The sequence below is a fragment of the Lampetra fluviatilis genome, chromosome 4, assembly GCF_964198595.1.
Source record: "Lampetra fluviatilis chromosome 4, kcLamFluv1.1, whole genome shotgun sequence".
In the NCBI taxonomy this organism is placed as follows: Eukaryota; Metazoa; Chordata; class Hyperoartia; order Petromyzontiformes; family Petromyzontidae; genus Lampetra; species Lampetra fluviatilis.
In genome coordinates, this window is record NC_136278.1 from 3,336,988 (window position 1) to 3,356,550 (window position 19,563).

The window sequence follows — 19,563 nt, forward strand, 5'->3', positions numbered from 1 at the left end:
AAAATGACAAATGAAGGTAGAAACACCGAAAGTTATTTCATCACACCAACAGACCGATTGTAAAAAAAAATCAATATAAAAGAACCTGCCCATTCGGCAAATGCAGACTTGTAATCTTGGCCACGTGTGCGTCAGCTCAACGATTTATCAGCGTTGTCAGTGCGAGTGCATGTGGGTCCCGGCAGTTCTCTACGCGGAACGCAATTCGCAATAAGAGAGCCATAACGAGAAGAAGAATTTGAAAGACAAAGGGTGGCATTGAGTTTTCATTCTACATGCACAAACCAGATACGTTGTATTGGCTGAAGAGGAGTAAGTTATGCTCGGGCTAAACGGATCGCTGGAAAGAGTGGCTGACGATGGGCAATGGATCAGATTGGTCAACGCAATGGTAGCCAAAGGAGAGCAAACACGTCACATAGAACACCCCATCACACAGATAGAGCACTGAGATCAGTTCACGTGCGGCTGTGGGATGGACTGTGGCATCGTACGACTGGGACTATGACGGTGGCGAGATGTTAACTCCCTCGACTGGTATGCAGGAGGCACCGTGGATTCGATCCTGACCCTGTGAGGCCTGCTGTACATGTGGCGTTTGTGTGTCTCTCTCCCTGTGGTTGCGTGGATTTTTCTCCGGGTCGTCCGGATTTTCCCTTCCACGTTTAGGAACACGCGTTGAGAGTATTTAGCTGATATATGTTTACAAATGATAAGCCACTTCGTTGAGCTATAATTTGTGGCCGGGTCGCTTGTGAAAAAGAGCTCTATCGCTCGGTGAACCTTACCTGGTAAAATAAAAAAAAAATCGTTAAAAGTTTAGTTGAGTGAGGGTTGATGCCTGCATGGGAAGTACTTGATTGGGCACTGTGTATACATTGGCTGGTCCTGGTGATTTAATTTGTAATCGAATAAACATGATATTACAAAAACATTCAAACTGACAACAAATATGACCTTCGTTTGCCCTCTCTGTGAAACAAATGTCTTGCTGACCATGTGATTTACAACAAAAAAGAAGCATATTTTAAACCCCAACCGTGCTTGGCTTAGACAGGGAATTATCGTTCTCCATGTATCAGCAGGAGACCAAACCACACAGTATGCGCCGATCACATCAGATCCCCGGAAGCTAAGCAGGGTTAAGCCTGGATAGTTCTTGAGTAAGTGGGACAGTTTGGTGGGCGGTTATAGGGCAGTGCAGCAAAATTCGTCGTTGTAGTGTCCTCCTCCGATTTCACGATGATGGCTCCCGTGCCTTCACCAAACCCACGCAGATCAATTTTGGCGAATTGTTGCCAAGTAACCCCCAAGTGTCTCACACGGCATGGGGAGGCCCCCGTCCAGCAGCGGACGGACACAGGGGCTGTGTGAACACATTGGCTTTTGCCGTTTCGATGAAGGCAACTCAACTTTCTCTGCGGCGGTGGCTGTGCGCGGCGTGCGCGTGGTTCGATGCTGCCGCTGCAGGTCGTGCGTCGTGCACCTGCAGCAGCTTTTGCAGCGGAGCACGTTATACGGCCGCGCGTCCGTCACGCAGGCAAAAATACCAAGCGTCGGTGCGCGGGCCAATCAAACGACATTCTCACGACGATTACTTGCCTACATCGCGCGCGCACCGCTCTCGCGAGGTCGCTCGTGCAGACCTGCCCTCTGTTCGCGCGTTGGCCAGTGCTCCTGAATCGTGGCATCGCGTTAAGTGGCACAGAGGTCAGCACCGAGTGGTCAAGGTGCACTACGCGGAGCTCCACAGAGCCCACCTCCAGAGCGGATTTTGGCCGAATCTTTCACGCTGGCACAGACAATCTTGACAGAGGTGGGAGTACCCACACTTTACCCCAGCACACCACGTGACCTTCCCATCGACCGTTAGGTACCCATCTATTTATACTGCTGGCGGCACAGAGGCAGGAGATCGAACCGGCGACCTCTGCAGTGCAACTCTGGCGTGCCAACCCTGGCACCGTGGCAGCACCCACCATAAACAAGTCCCGCATCTACTACGATAGTAGTGTGCGCATTTGTTTGCAGGTCGATAATTTCACGGTTAATGTTAGTGCGTTTGATTAGGTTAAAATGACAGTCTTCTTGTTAATGTTTACTGCATTTGGGTTGTATTCCTAGCCAAGGGCTGACATCAGTGGCAAGCGATATCTGGACCAATCTTGGGCCTCCACTCCTTCACAAACTTCGGACTGACCACTATGGTGAAGTATGGTCAAATAATCCCCATGACCGAAAGGTGTGGTGGCGACTTGCATTCAGCAGTGCATTGATGGAAAGGCCTTACATTGATGATACGGGAGCATGCATCTTCCCTGGAAAGTAATGCATTGACCTTATGTGCGAAATTCCCCAGATGAGAAAGGCTCAATTGTTACAATTTGAGGTCCTATCTTTTCCCCTCTACAAAAAAAAATGATTTGCTCCTCATGACCCCATCCTCTCCGCATTTGTAAACACTTATGCAACAAGCGAGCAGTCTAGCGTAGTACCGACCACCCATGCTGCGTTTGTGCTTCAGACCTAGGAACAAGTGCCAGGCCGCAGCATCATCAAGGGTATGTTTTTTTCTTCCTCCGAATCCTTTGACTTAGCGCGACGCTCGGTTTGTATTTTCATGGAAACGTTCGTTATTGAACCGCGCGTGCGTGTATGGAAGGAACTCTTTAACTCCACGGCGAATTTCGTCTCAGATGTTAAAAACTTGCGACCGTCGTTGACCGGCAGCCTCGGGCTCTCGGCGTGTGTCCGCGGTAGCTTCACGGGAACGCTCGCGCTACGCAACGTCGGAGCGCCTCGGCTGCTCCTGCGGCGATTCCACCGTGGTTATATTTAACCAACGGCGGTGGAGAACGCAGTGCTCGCTGAGGAAGGCTGCTGGCGACACGCCGAATTGCACGCTCCTCTGCGAGCCGAGCACCTTTTCATCTTTGCCACGCGCCTTGGCTGAACCATCACGAGGCTGTCTCACGCGCGGTGCAAATTTTACTGAAGTATCCGTACGTCTACCCACGTTGGAGCAATTACCATACAATGTTTCTTTTGCCCATGGGGAGCTGGCAGCTAGCAGATGAGACAAAGGGGGGCATTTGTCAATATTGCACAAGATGTGGATTTTTTTTTCTTTCTCCGATTTTTGCATTTGCACGAGAACACTGTGGCACACCCGTGCAATGATGTCACGGGTCTTCGCTTAAAATTTTCATACAATTGCACGTGCGTGTTCTCATCTCGTGTTGCCAAGACTGTTTCCTTTGCGCACTGACAGGTCTCATCACGTGGAGTGTTTCATTATACAGATAGACTTCTCCCTGTGTGCCGCATCCCGTTGAAGGTTCTCCTTTAATTGTTTGTCAGTCCCTCCTGGCCTGGGACATTTCTCTAAGCCTTTATCAGTATCCCACAGTCAATTCTCAACCACTGCTGCAGCACCTTCATTGCAGGATGCTTGTCATGTCGGGTTTAAGGTTTTTATTTTTTTACTATTTTCATTTTTCGATTTAAAGCTTTCGTGACTGCAGGGACTCATCTTCTTGGTTCTTTCAGTAAAGTCACGTAGAAGGGAAATTATAAAATAATAAAAATTAAACATAATAAAATACAATTTATTTTACCAGATAACCCCCCCCCCCTGAGCTGTATGGCCACAGATAATAGCTCAACGAAGTGGCTTATCGCGTGTTAATTTATAGCAGCTAAAAACTCTGAACGCATGTTTCTAAATCTAGAGGGAAAAACCGGAGGGCTCGGAGAACAATCCACACGATCGCAGGGAGAACATGCAAACTCCAAATATACAAGCGTCAGGGTCAGGATCAAACCCACAACCTCCTGCATACCGGACGAGGTAGTTAACATCTCGCCACCGTGGCGCCCTTCACTGTGCCTATGATATTTCAAGGACATTTCAAGGGCACGCCTTCACGCGACAGTATAAAGTGGAAACTGCGCAGCGCAGGGAGAGAACGGCAGTCTCCCTTAGCCCGTAGCGTCTGGCTATTACGCATGACGTAATGTCTTTGTGAAATCGCACGAGAAAAGTGGGAATGCCGGCTTGCCTGCCTTTGGGATTATTTCACAATTCCAGTAACCTTTGTGACTGGTGCAGAAAAATATATATTTGCGGTATGTCTGAGTCATTATTGCCCTGCTAATTACCCACAGAAATGCTTATAAGGTCAAAGAAGGAAGTCAGATCATTTTAAGTCCATTAAATTAATATATATTTTCAGTTTCTGCATTTAATCTCAGAACATATTCACTATGTCTATCCTGCTTGTCATGGCATACCTAAATAACTAAGCAAATGTGCTTGATATAAGATGAGCTTTTTCAAATTTATTTTTTTAAGCTCCTTCATATGTGTTCTGCGATGGTACAGACTTTATACAATGCCTATCGTATTTATCATCGTGCTTACATAGGCCGCGACGCAAACAGCAAAGTAATATTGTGGTCATTGAATAATTAATATGTGGCCCATTCGAATGTTACCATGAGGGTCGCGTTGAATGCAATTGATGGGTTTAGGAAGACCGCACAATCAAGCATACCTGTGTGTGGCTTTGGGCGCACGTTCAGGAATCGTTCAACGCTGAACGAGCCTTTAGGGAAACATTGCCAGAACACCTTCCTCCTATTACCGCTTAAGGTCTCGGGAGGACTGGTGAATTCCTGAGTGCCTCTAAATTTTAATCTCTTTGGTGTGGTTGGTCCTTTTTCTCTCCTTTCAATTATATATTCGATCCTGCCAAATTTCTCGGTTTGCGGTGCAGTCGCACGTTCTGTTTGGGTGGCAAGCAATTTTCTCAAGGCTGTTCTCATAATTTTTTTCCTGATTGGGTTGTAATTAAAAATTGGTTCCCATTTGGCACCATTAACGGTGCATTGCCCCGTGTGTCGGGGAATCTGCGAGGGAGTGAGTGTTTTGCCGACGATTTGGCGACGGTCACATGTGCGAACGGAAGACAAAAATTTTGACGGATAAATTATACCAGGAGGAACGTGCAAATTTGGCTAATCGATTTTTATCAGATTTTATAGCCTGAAATTCACCAAATTTCCTCCAATTAGCATGGTTGGCTACGTACGGTGCAAAATAAGTTCTACATACATGCATACATTTCGGAAGCTGCAAACTCCATGTGCATGAGTGGTGAAAAAAAACCCACAACCATCTCCTGACATCATCCGCCAAAGCCTCATGCAGTCGTGGGTGTAATGTAGGTGGATGTAATGCAGTCTCTATGTGGCGGAGTGACCGGTCTGCCTAACACCTGTCCCATTTACACAGCCCCATCGTCATGGAAGGCACCTGTAGATTACGCCGGCGTAAGCCCACAAGGGGCCTGCAATTACATCACTCGTGACTTGCGGTCTCGCAGAGGCTCGTGCATGCAAATACTAGACCGCGAGTGCACGCACGCGTAACCACGCGGTGGTATGACACACGCGCGGGCTGCACAAACACGCACGCGTGATTACCCACGCGTTTGCGCGTACTGCCGCTCACACGCTGGGCACATGCGTAAGCGCTCGCAGACAGACGTGCGCGCCGCCGTCAGACACTGGCGGCAAAGCCGGGGCAAAGTAAATAAACCCTGCGTGGCCAGGCTGACCTGGGTAACTTTACAAGCAAACACGGTGTGGCTGGAGAGGTGGGCGGCAGATAGACACTCATCTTCGGTTTCAAAGATTTTAAATTAAAACGTCTTGGTGAAAGCAAAACACAGTTTTAAAGAGGTGGCGGGCAACTGTCACGCTCTCGTGTAATTGCCGACCAATTTTTGTTGCGATGCATTGCGAGTAATGTGTACCGCGTGCATAATGCAAACATTACATTTCAATGCTTTGTTTTCAACAAAGCGTTGAAAAAAAACCATAGCCTGGTATGCGATGCAGTTATTTCCACACTGCAAAAAAAAGGCATTTTTTTTACGGATGAATAAATTAATGAATGCTGTCTAATCTGGGCACTCATTCTGTTGCTGAGCCATGTAAAAGCTTTATTTCTGTATTGTTCAACATGCTTTTGTTCCGCGTTTTTTTCCATTCATATTTAAAAATGTCATCCTTGTCTTCTTTTTATACTTTTCATGTCAATTGCGTTTTCAATTTTTTTTAAAGTGCATCTGATTTGGAGAGGAGACCATCGTGGTTTGTGGTCTCAGTGGACGCGTTTATTGTTGTCTGCGTGCAGGTATGAGCCTCGCATACCTTCGCGCTTGAGGACGAATCTGCGGGCCCATGCCGCGTGTGTTGACTCAAGCGTAATGTGGGCCCATGTGGACAGGATGCTTTGTGCTCAAATTGTATTTTGAGCAAACACAATCGGATTATTTTTCGTTGAACGCAGCGCGCCGCAGCGCACGTGCCTGGAAAGTCTTTTCCCCATTTCCTTTGAGTGCGGCGAGCGTCGGAAGGACATGAATAGTGAAACGAAAGCCATAAAGTTGCCCGGTCTGCAACCCGTTGAGGCGTTATGCCTCCTAGGCTGCTCACAGCCGTGATAATGCCTCATAGGCCCCCGTACAGCTGTTTCTCTAAACGTCTGGCTGTGTGGACAAAGGTGGCGTTTCATCGTTGAATGAGATGCCATTGGACAGTTCCACGATTTCAAACGCTTATTTCAGACACTTCAACTGATGCTCACGTGCACGATTAAGTACGCACACCACGCGTGTAGGATTTTATTAATGATGGACTCCTCAATTGTTGTATGGCCCTAGTAGCCTGCCAACCCATTTTTTGGGATGCCCACAGTAGGGAGCTGATCCAGCTCATCGGAGATTGCATCCAAAAAGGCTGGGGGCGGGGGGGCAAAACTTGTGGAAAAATACCGTAGGTTCCACAGTATTACAAGCGAATCGCATAAGCGCCGATTACGATGGTCACAGCTTAGTCACCAATTCACTCGGCACAAAGCAATAGTAAATTTGGCGTGCGCGTTGGACTCTCGCTCACGCTTCGGGCGGTGACGTGGCAGCCCAGCGGCAGCGCCCTTCGCCGTTTGTTGCAGAAGTTCACAGTTCGAAGCCAGTGGCCGCCCTGATTAACAATGCCAATGCATTGCCATAATAATAATAATAACGAGCCATCTTGCTTCACAGCGGACGGTAAAGATCCCCGACGACATTCTCAAGAGCGAGCGTCGGGGTACAAATTTGCCGAATTTGAAATTGCCCACAAATTGGTCAATTGGGATTACACGTAGCAATCACCACCCCCTACTGGAAGACGAATGCCCCAGGTGATTCTAGCAAATTACACTATTATGGTCTCTTGAGTTTTCAGCTGGTTAAACAAAATAAACGTGGTGTTAATTGAGAGGTTACATGTATAAAGTGGGCAAAGGAAGGTAATTCCTCTCAAGTATTGCCTCCTTTTACCTCAAGAAGGGCAATTATTTGCAAAAAAAGATCAACTTTTTTTGAGAAAAATGTTTCAAATATTTGCGTCGTTTATTCAAGTTAATATTTTTTTATTGTGCCCCCCCCCCCACCCCCCCGTAAATGTCGCTGCTCGTTAGCTTGACCAGAGTGCCGTGACTGAGAACTAATGCATTTACTAACACCTGGCAGACATTAAGGCAAATTTAACTTGGCAAATGTTAACAGTGACAGAGTCCATTCTGGATTGCAAGCGACAGGATTTTAGGCGAGCGAACAGGCCTTGGTTGCGCCGTTTGTTTTGCTTAGTGTCACTCCGATGCGGCACGCGCCGTTTTTTCTTTTTGGGAAATCTGCAATACGAGCGTGCTCGGGTCGTGGCGTTGAATGGCGCGACACCGTGCGTGTGGCTCCGTGAGGTTGTCCGCCATTTGTGTGTTTTAAAATAAACACCGCTAATGGCCTGGTTTCTGTGTTTGTCAGAGGCTGAGTAAAACCACGCGAGAACGCAATTGACAGTTGTGTCCCTGGTACAGGAAATTTGGTGTAAATCATGCAGGCAGCATTTATTTAGTTATTTACCTTGCTGAGCGGGTGAGATCTGCGGGCATAACGGAAGAACGAACGTTTTTCTTTTCTCTCGGCATCACCGCACAGTTTTCGCCGTGAGGGTCGGTCAATGCGGAAGCTTCTCAGTCATGGAGGACCGGAGCGTGTTTGGTAACACAGCTCTATTGTTGAGCTACGATATCACAAGTTGGTCTTCGCAGCCCCAGAATATTTCCACTGAAACCCCCCCCCGCCCCTTGAGTAGTCCACCCATAAGAACAACGTGAGCTAAACATCGTAATTATCTGCATCGTCCTGATCCTTGGTAGATCCAGATGACTTTATGAGGCCATTGCTCACTCAGTTGCTATACACAGCTCATTTATGTCGGTTGCTTTGCTTATCTTTGGCAAACGATTGTTTGCATCATCATTCACCAGCATGGACCAGTTCAAGAGTACACGTCGGGCGGGCAGAGCCGACACACACGCAAATGCACACATGCCCGACGTTATGTTTTATATGTGTATAAGTTTGGCGCGAAAGAATCACTTCATGCGCATGAGCCAATGATGAATTACACGCCGGTGTTTGACACTTCGGGTAGTGAAGAGTTATGTGCCGCGTGTGAGAAGCCCGCCACAGGACTTTTAATATTGTTGTGCTGCGAGCGCGGACGAGGCGTCTCGTCCGGGTAACCTGAAACTAACTTCATTAAAAGTGGCTGAAGTGGCAGAAGGATGAGGGAGGGTTTGGGCGCAGAGCGTGGGGGACATGGGAGGCTGGAGGGGAGTGGGGGGGAAGTAGTGCGGGGAGGATTGGGATTGCATGGGAACCCCTGGTTGACTGGCAGGTCCACTGCGGCTGTTGAGCCACGGGGCAGGTTTGAGTGCAACTGCTTAAGCCAGTGGCAGTTCTGTATGCCCTGCTCGCCCATAGGGCAGATCAGCCCTTAGGGCTCGTCTGCATTATATAATTGCTTGCACGTGGGATATGGCTATGCGTGACTGATTTTTTAAAATTATATATTTTGTTCTGCAATTACATCCCGATGGAGCCATCCCCCTGTCACGACATGAGACGAATTATCACTGTGATCTCTTGCAGTCACAGCAGTGTTAGACAATGCCCCATGCAGGCGGATATCACAATGCTACCTCTGGCCAGAACATTTAAGGGGCAGCATTTTTATCACGTGCCCTGCCACGCAGAGAAATGCATATGCCAGTCAAACCAATATATTTAATTTCGAGAGCTGGAAATTAGGCAATTTAAATGCAGAACTAAATTGAATGTGATTGGTTTTCGTGCAATCATTGGTGACCATGCTGAGTCCGCCAGCTCACTCCGCTTGAGGCTCGTGACTGCCTGTGCCGTTACGACTATGCAGGTTTGTGCGGTTGTTGCTATATAGCTCTCTGATTTGTTTACGGGCTGCTTCATCAGCTGCTCCATCCAACTCCAGCAGCAGCAGCAGCAGCAGGCAGTGCTGTCTAATCGAGGGAGAAGCGGCTGAGGTCGTGGTGGGTTTCTTTCTTCATTCCTTTTGCTCTATGCCCCCCTGTACTGCTCCCATTGTTCTGCAATGTGCGCTGTTGTCTCCTTTGTTGAAGGCGATATTGGCCGCGTGAAATAAAGACTGATTCGATTGATTATGGTTCATTCATTTCCTGAAGAAGCTGCCAGCGCGTGGAGCGAAAACGTCGTACATCGTGCCGACGCACGGTACAAACCCGATAACACATCCGAGAGCTGCCCGCGTTGCGATCTATGTCTCGGTTGTGGGGGTGGAGGGGAAGCCTGTGAACGGTGAGCGTGACCCCTGGGTGAGCGTGACCCCCGGGGTACGGGCGGGCGAGGGTCCTCCCCCGCCTGCGTGCCCATGCAAGCCCGCCCACTCAATCACGCCGCCCACGATTGCGCTGACTCCCTCTGATGAGTCAATCATTAAACCCCACTGCAGTTCACACGCCGTCATCGTCTTCGTCTCGCTACGTGGGAATTCATTATGGCTGGGAGAGGAGAACAAGTCACCGCGGCCCACGCATTACGGCCTTCGAGGCTGCCGCTAGTTCTGCAAATTGGAGCCTCTTTATTTATGCGCCCTGTGTCAGATCCTTGTCGTGGTCGTCGCGGCCAGTGTGAAGAAAGTTTGACGAATTGATTTCCGGCACGGTCGTCTCGTGTAGCGAGCGCAACGAAGTCTGTTTTGGCTTCGCATGAGAAACGCTTTGTTGCTGTCCTTGGGCTATTTTGCGTGGACTGCGGAAGGGTACCCAGTCCTTGCTTGATACATTACTACTGCATTAGGGCATAATGACATTCTGCTTGTTGACACAATGCACCGTGGATGTTTATCTTTTTTGCTATGGAAACTTGCAATGTGTTGGTGTGGAGGAGACCGGTGCGGTGGGCACAACAAAGTTGATGAAAATTGCAATGCTGTGGATTTCAGTACCATGTTTGGGCAGGGCAGCAAGTGGCCCAAGATATTAAAGTTGAGTCTAAAAAACGCATGAATCAATATAAAAAATGTAATTACAGTTTTTAAAAATGTATTTCACATTACCCCCCTCGCCACCATCCCCACCTTTACAAAACAAACGCCGCTGGAGTGAACACGCCCAGGGTGAAGCTCCTTCAGTTTTCTGGTGCAAATAAGTTTTCCGACAAGAAATAAAACATTGCTTAAAAACGTATTAAATAAAATTCCTCGATGTGCTTGAGGCTGCCACCATGAATATATTGATGAACAGTGGCGCTTTTCCCGACGACATGCCTGATGAAGGTAACTGTTTAGCTCTCCTTGGGAACTGAAGAAGCTCCGAGCTCATGGAGCAAAACGTCGGACAACACGTGGTGCATCGTGAAAACGCATCGGCGCAACCGCCAAAAAACCTACGCAGTAATCAAGGACATCATCATCATCATCATCCATGGTCAATCCACTGCTGGACAAAGGCCTCCCCAATCCGGCGCCACCTCACGATTCTGCGACGCAATAATTTACTTCTCCTCTACACGCGAACTGATTTAGTAGCAGCAACGGTAAACGTTGTAAATAGGATGATGATGGGCCGTCAGGTTTTGTTTATAAACGTTTGTTTGTCTCGCGATGTTTCGCAGGCCCAATATGGCCCAGCTGACCTGCTGTGCCCGGAGACGTACTCCTGGATCCCTGCGCCGCAATGCCTGCCCAAGCTCGACGTCAATAAATACTCGCGGCTCAACGCGGACGCCAGCGCAGGTACGCACGCGCACACGTTCGTACACACGCGCACGCAACTGAGTAGCACCACGCACGGGGCGGTAAGATCCTCGGTGGCAATCGTGCCTCGATCGCAACCGAGGATCCGTGCCAAGACAGATGTTCGATATCTGGCCCTCGTGTGTCGTCACAGGCTGATTGGCGAATGTGGTAGAATAACCATCTCTCTCCCACTCTGCTTACAAGGGCCCCAACTCCTCTGAGTCTGCCTGGATATCTTATCGGGCCTATCATTCTCTTTATTTATGCATGTATATATGCTCTGTGTATTTATATTTCTTGACTTTAAATATGTCTGCGTGTTTGTATTTTTGCTGGATCGAAGGCTTCACACCAATAGCCTACATCAGAATCACCCAGAATGCACCTGATCTCAGCTGTTCTCAGAAGCTAAGCAGAGGTTGAGCCTCGATAGTGCTGGAGTGGGCGACCATCATGTGTAGCAGCTGGTATAGGCTGTGGAGCTACATGGTGAGCATCTGAGCGAAATGCATGAAAATAAATGTTTGTATTGTACTGCTATGCGGGGAGCGGTAGTGTAGCGGCTAGCGCGCTGCGCTATAAATCCGGCGATTCCCGTTCACGGCCAACACCAGTGACGATTATCTGAACCGGTCCTGGGCCTCCCCTAGGTCGACTCGGCCTCAAATGAGTACCTGGTGCGGTGTGTAAACATCGCCACTGGGGAGACAAAGGCGGCCGGGCGTGGTGCTGGCCACCCACCCCCTCGTGTACCGTTCCGGCCTTCATAGGTGCTCGCTAACAGCACTTGTCCCTACAGTCTGTTAAGGCTTTGACAAATGTCTGTAGATGTAGAGGCTCGCCTATTTAACGGCCTGTCAAACCCCATCGCAAAGATTCGTATATGACACCTCATTTACAATGCGTGTCAGTTTTATTTTGCTGAGGTTATACAAATTTGCGCGCAGGGAAACATGTGACGGAAGCCGCACCCTTTTGATGTTGCAGTAAAAAAAATGCATTTTAAGCTTTCACACTAATAGTTTTCTTCCAATGAATGTATACATTTTAAAATATTATCTTAAATATCTATTAGGAGGGGGGTCGAGTGTGTGTGTATGTATATATATGTAAAGAAAATTTTTCAAGTTTCTTGTGTCTGTGTGCGCGAGCAAAACCTGTACTTTGTGAGTGCGGAATGCGCGATACTTGCTGGACCCCGTTGCCCCCTGGCAGCAAATTCTCCATCGATAATTGATAACGTACGCCCATTACATCTGCCTTGACTTCAATTAGTTCTAGCTTTGGTTCTGCCAAACTTCCGATGGCGAATAAAGGCATCTCGGGGCCCGTTGTGCGACGGGGAGCCCCGCGATAGAACGCGCGACCGTGTGTGTGCGCTTAACGGAATAATCAGAGTGGCACTCGGGGGCATGGGAGTTGCGCGGCGGCCCACGTCGGAGCTCCCCTTTGGCTCTCTGGAGATTACGGAGCTTTGGGAGGCCGGGCGAGCTGTGGGCGTAATCGGGATCAGTGCTTCACACGCGCGCGTGAATGCGCCCGCCGCTGCCCCGGTAATGTGGGAATCGGTGTGAACTGAAGGTGGCGTGGTGGGGGGGGGGGGGGGAGAGGACCGGCTTAGGCGTTGAGAAATTAAGTCGCCTATTTGGAGAAAACTCACGGAGCTGGAAAGCCCTGGCACCACTTCATTCTCTGTTTGCTTTAATCCCGCCAGGCATGCATTCGGGTAATTATTGGCTTCATTTACATAAAGGCTCATCCGTCCCCCGTCTGCTGTTTGAGTAAGAGCCAAACCCGGGTTTTGGTTTCGCCCTCCGCCAGCATCGCCCTCCGCCCGTTTGCTCTCTCCTCATTGTGCGATCTCATAGTTGCACATTTATTCCGTCCATCCGCTCGCTCGCGTGCGCCGCCGCCGCCAAATTGAAGCCCCCCCCCCCTTCCGCCGCGTACCCCCTCGAAAAGGAGTGGTTATTTATTTATATGTTTATTAGCTCGCTCAATTTATTTGTGGATCTTTTGTGCCCGAAGGCTGGCTCAATTTGGCCCGTGGAGAGTTGGGGACGCTTACAATGACGGCCCCTGTGTCACGTCAGCTCCGGCGAGACGGCGCGGCCCTAATGAGAGCGGCTCAAACGAGCGGCGGCGGTGGCGGCGACGCCCTCCTCCTGTCGCCTCCTTTGAGGGCCCCGTTCATCGCGCCGGCCTCGCCGCCGCAAAAAAAAAGGCGACAGCTTTATTCGCCTTTTTTTTAATGAGAGAGAGAGGGAAAAAAAACGAATCGGCGCTTCGTTTGCGAATTCGTCGTCCTCCGCTCGATAGAAGCCATCGTGAGCATCGTCCTCTGCCACCCGACGAATTGATGTAAGGAAGCGTGTCCTAGGGGGGGGATAAAACGACGAGAAGTCCTTGAATGGGATTCTGCGGGAGGAGGACCAGGGGAATGTTCTTTTTATCTGCACAGCCGGCAAAGGCCCCCCCCCCCCCCGTACAATAGAACAACACGAATGTGAGATGTGCAACTGTGGCGGTGTTCCACCCTGGGCTGGGCCTCCTGTGGGCTCCATTTTTAAGGGTCAGGAGTTCAGGTCTGTTTTTTGTTTTGTTTTGAATACACAGTAGCACTTCACCGTACTCTTTAAGGTCTCGTATCGCACGGAAAGTATTGGCCTTTTTTGTTTTGTTTCAAGTGCGTAATAGCCGGTGGAGAGTAACGACGGGCAGGGAAAGTTCGGCAACGTCGAAATATACGGCAGTTAATGAAGCAAAGCGTGCAACATATACGAATCAACATTTTTTCCGACCGAGCCTTCATCACTCTTCATTTTTATTGTCGTTGTTATGTTTTTTTCATGTATCTTTGCCCTCGCAACGCCTCCAAAAAAAAAGTGGAAAAAGGAATACCAAGGCGCCTGTAAATTGCGATCGCTTGCGTACGTTGCCTGGCTTCCCGTAGGGAGCGATCGCAAGAGCCGGGGTATACAGAGCGCCTCCCCATAGTAACAGTGCACAGCTTCTCTGTCACACGTGCCAATCTACTGCTGGATGAAGGCCCTCCCACCCCGCACCTAGTGGGTCAAGAGGAGTATCCGTGACCGTATTTTGCCACGCTGGTCGTTGCGGGTTGGTGAACACGGAGAGCGTAGATGCGGGAGCATAGAAGTACAGTGCTGCATTGCATTTTGCTGGGCTGTTCTCTACTTCCCACCATTTATTCCATGCTTGGTGGTCATTTAAAAAAAATTTCAATTAAAAAAACCCTCAATATTTCAAGAGCTGCAATGGACGTGCATACGAGAGATCGTGGTCCTTAATAAATAACGTGTGACGAAGCAAGTCCTCAGTGAAGTGCCGCAGGTTGATGACCGCTGGACCAGACACCATCCAGGCTCAAGCTTGCTTAGCTTCCGAGACCTGCCGAAGCCACAGATCCGCTCAGCTGCGCTCGAAAAAAACTTGTGAACCCCCCCCACGCCCCCCCTCCCCCCACATCTCTCTATTGGGACACATTTTTTGCTTAAGTTATAAATGTGCCCAGTGTGTTCTCTCATTGTGATTCAAGTGCAATCGACATTTTTTGTTTGACGTTAAACAAAGCGACCGCAGATAACTTGGTGAAACGTTATCGAAGAGAGTGCCGTGCGTCGTTAAAGTGTGCAGGATAAAAAAATTATTCGAACTGTTTGTTTTATAGAAAACGTGTCAGAGATAAATAGAAAGATACAGTAATACGCGTTGGTCCGTTTTTGTTCTGGCCTCTGTTAAATAATAGCTTTAACCACTGCTATAATAACAATGCCATCACCGTTGGCTACTTTCTCCCAGCTTTTAACAGAAAATCCACTTCTTGTGAATGCACCGCAATGATAAATCTGCTGAAAAGGCAACAACAACAAAAAAGTTTTGGTGAACCGAAGAAGAAATATTTCTACCATGAAGCTGAAATACGTATAGCTGCACACAATAGAACAAGCTAAAATATAATTTCAAGTAAATAGATGGATTGATTCCATTTACTTAAAACTAGGTTAAGAGCGCACAAGAGACCACGGCTCTCTTTTTGAAAGGAGTTCTGGGTAACTTCGAATTATATCAGCGCTGGCTTTGGGCAGGCAGGGTGGCGTTTCTCACAGCAAGAAGGGGCTGGGTGCGATTCCCAACTCGGGCACTTTTCTGTGTTGGGTTTGTATGGGTCTCCTCCTTTCTGCACGGGTTTTTACCGGGTTTTCTGGTTTCCTTACAATGCAACTGGAATTGGCCAAAACATTCCAATGCTGAAAACGTACCTTCGAGTATTTGGCTGCGATACATTTCCACATGATAAGCTATCATTTGTGGCCAGGTTGCTTCTGAAAAAGAGCTATATAGCTTAGTGGGCCTTACCTGGTAAAATAAAAAAAAAAGTAGTTAAAAGTTTAGTTGAGTGAGGATTGATGCCTGCATTGGAAGTACTTGATATAGCACTGGATATACATTGGTTGGTCCTGGTGATTTAATTTGTAATCGAATAAAGGGAATAATTGAATGCTTGAATGACCCCCGAGATATAGCCTCATTGACGCCACCTTTGTCCATCGCACACCTCCGATTAGCACAGTTGGCTACGTACGGTGCGAAAGAAGTTCAACCTGCTTACGCGCATTGTGGAGTGCTCTTGCATGTGCATACGTTGCCCATGCTCGTACGTTGCCTGCACTCTCGCCTCTGTTTATTTGCGAGTGAGCTGGTCGCGCTCAATTCAGCAGATTCTTATCAGGCTTATTGCGCCTTGATGGGCTTGTTTTGGCTTCAGCAAGTACGAATCCGGCAAATTTGTACAAATTATACCGTGGGTCTTATTTATGACTTGCTTTTGGGAATGTTACGGATTTGTTTTTTCTCTCGAGTCACACGCCCAGCTCTGCGATCCTTCACAACGCCACGGAGTGCGCGTGAAGAACCGTGCATGCTGCGCACATGGCAACAATGTTTAGCTTTGCAGTGGCAACAAACATAACAGGACAATCATTTTACTGTTGAAGATTTTTTTTTCGTTTAATGCACTAACGCTAGATCTAGTCAAACGCCAAAAATAAAATCGACTGGAAACTGCATTTTTTGTTACATTTTATTTTACACTTTTACGAGCAAAAACTTACGAAAATTAATGAGGGTATATACCGGGACCACAATTTCATGGCTAAAAAGGTGGGTGCTTTTGGAAAACTGAACTCGTTAATGGAAGCTATGCACCCAATGTGGTTAAAGAAAGTTTTCTTGTTTTCTTGAAAGCATATTAACAGCTCTGACATGTGGCTCAGAAACATGACCATTGACAAATACAATGGAACAAAAGCAGAAAGGTTTACGGAAAAGCACGGAGAGCGGCGCATGCTCGGAATTACACCAAGTTTGTTGTCCTTTCTGATTAGTACGGTTGGTTACGTACGGTGCGAAAGAAGTGCAACATACAAGAGCAACACGTGGATCAGAGAACAAATGCAAGCTTGAGACATCATATTGACTGTTAAGATATAATTACGTGCGTATGGGCAGAACACGTTGCTGGAAGGGATGAATGGTGGCTGGTGGTGGAGACGAATTATGCAGTGGCAGCCAAAGAAGGGAATGGGCCTGAGAGGATGTTCACCACAACGATGGGGGGGAAGAGATGAGCTGGCGTGCGGGAGCTACATGGATTTGTGCATCACAGTTCCCAATGGATAGACCATGCACGTTTGATTTTTATTTTCTGGGATTAATTGTTCTTGTTTTTTAGGTTTTCTTAAAAAAAAAATCCCAAGATGCCTACGCGTCAAAAAAACCCCGTAAAATCTTAACAAGATGAGCTGAGCCACGAACCCCATCCAAAAGGAAAAGAAACAGAAATTTGACACTAATTGGGTTTAGGAAAGGATAGCGAGTTGAGAGATAAGTTTTTTTTTTTAAAGACGGTATCTCTTTCAATTGGATATACTCGGCCGCGCCTCACTGCCCTTTATCTTGTCGGTGTCAGAGAGGACGAATTGCCTCTTTGCAATTGTGTTTATTTTCACTTAGCCTGCGCATGCCATGCATCACCGGCTATCAAGGCCCCACCGCGCTCGGGAGCGGCGTCATCAGCGAGCATCAAACGGCAGGCGTAATTAAGTGCGCGGCGGATCCCCTGCAAGGATTTCTAACAATTAAATGCAGGGCCGGCTCTGATGTCCCCAAGGGGATGAGACCCGGGCTCTGGACTCGGGTTGAGGGACCGGCGAGTGAATGTGGAATGCAGTTCGGTTGCCTTGCCATCTCCACTCCAGATCCCTTTGCCCTTTGGGATTCATCCGTATGCATTTTGGCTTGCTGGTGTTAAAATCCGTGGAAAGTTATTGGGGCTTTTATACGCGCAATCTTGTTCGTTATTTGGTTGATCTGTGGACAGTATGTATGTGTATGTACGTTGGACTTCTTTCGCACCGTATAACTGCGGGGTTTCTGCCTTGGTGCCTTAGCACGCTGACGCCGGTCTGATTCGAACTCCCGGTCGTGGCAGTTGTAGCAACGACCCAAGTTTCCTTACTCTCCCGGTTCCCGTCCACCCAGCTGTCTGTATACGCGGGTACAGCACAGTCGATTGGCGGGTCGCGTACGGTGGGGTGACATGTGTGTACTTTCACCTCTTCCAATACGTCTCGCCCCGCGTGAAAGAGAAGCATAACTCTCCTATTGAGGGGGGCTGCCTGAAGTTCCCCCAAGTGGAGGTCCCACTGCCAGCAGTGAAGCTCCTTCAAAATTGCGTGGCTGCACCTCTCCCCTTTAGCTTTTTTTTGCCGAGAAATAGCAATAAAATATGGAAAATGTTATTGGGGTGTAGAAATAGCCAAAAAATGAACATATTAAATGAATAAATGAACCAAATAACTGTATATATATACACACAAAAAAAACTAAGCCGGCTGTATTTCGTTTGTTCAGCTGCACGCACAGACTAACGTCGCGTTATTGCCAACATTCATTAGCATTCGGCAAAACTACGAGGCAGAATTGAGTAGGTCGTCGAATGAAAATGCAATGTGAGAATTCCGTCAGCCGGTCCTTGTGCGTGTCCTGCCGTAACCCGAATATTCCGCCGAAGCTCCAGTTATGATTTGTACTCTTGCTCTTGGCATTTCGTGGCTTGGGTGTTTGAAGAGGGGGGGGGGATCGGTGGGGGGAGCGGGGGGGGGGGGAGCGGGGGGTGGGATCCCGTTCCCGGCTGAGCGCAAGGTTTCTACCATGTCGTTGACACTCCGCCGCGTGTGATGGGCGGCGATGTGTAGGAGCTCGGGGTGGTGTGGGAGGCAGTGAGAAACACGCATGGCCACACTTCCCACAAAGCCGTCTAATTAATGCTGCCTCTCACAGCGGCAAGTCCGTCGCTTGCCAGTTTTGACGGCACGAGCCTGGGAAAGATGAAAACGTGGGAGAGACGCCGTGGGGAATGTGCCAGCGTGTGCGTGTTAATGCAGGGCTCGCAACATAATTTCATCCCACGTCAGAACGCCCAGTGTGTGATGCGTGCATTCTTAATTGCGTTGAGAGTGAAGCGGGCACCGTATTTTCATCGCTCGTTGGATCTTTGTGATCCGACAACGGCGTGTCTGTGTATGAGCTGTACAGCTTGATGCTAGAGAGCGCATGCTATTGATGCCGGTGCTGTGGTTTAAAAGGCAGGCATCGTCTGAAGATAGTTTTGTTGTGTGTGCTTTGGTTTTTTTTATGTGGAGTAATGTCGTCCTCTTATTCCAGTTGTACAATTCGCGTCCATTCGGAACTCTAGCTGAGCAGGGCCATACCCTGTGCATGAGAGAATATCTCACAGATAGATATTTCAGAGAACTTCTGAGTATCTTTCAAATACAATTTTTGTATCCACACGCTCGGGGTGCACTTTCCAACATAACCTGCTACAGGAAAATGTTCATCGCATGGGCAGTCGAGCTGATACTTTTTTCAATCTACAACTTAGAAATTAGCCCAAGTTAACCTGGATAGCCAAATTTTAATGCGGTTTTTGATAACCTTTATTTGCTCAGACCATCAACTAAGTACACTTGTGAACTCAGATTAATCATAGGTGGCTGCCCAGATCTGAACCCAGGATCCCAGCTGTTCTGGCTCATGACTGTGACCCCTGAACCACCCAGCCATGCTTCATCTTCAACATATCTACAATGTTGATTGCTAATGAACTATGGGGAGTATATACATACGTTACAGAAACCAACGGGATCATTTTTGTGAAGGGCATGTCTCCGTCAGTGGATACATTTTTTATCAAATGTAGAAATATTGTAACATATTGTCCCGCTAGAAATTATATTGCCCTTTGTGATGTGTAATAAAAAGTAAGTTTACATATTTGGTTGAGGC

At 48.2% G+C, this 19,563-nt stretch overlaps 1 protein-coding gene across 3 annotated transcripts in view; it reads left to right on the forward strand.

Annotated features, from left to right (window-relative positions):
* Window positions 1–19,563, forward strand: part of ATE1 (arginyltransferase 1) — a 95,272-nt gene that overhangs the window by 61,849 nt on the left and 13,860 nt on the right. For all 3 annotated transcript variants that reach the window (XM_078855369.1, XM_078855370.1, XM_078855371.1), the window contains exon 11: window positions 11,067–11,187. In XM_078855369.1, coding sequence (XP_078711495.1) covers window positions 11,067–11,187 — 121 coding nt within the window. The remainder of the gene's footprint in view (window positions 1–11,066; window positions 11,188–19,563) is intronic.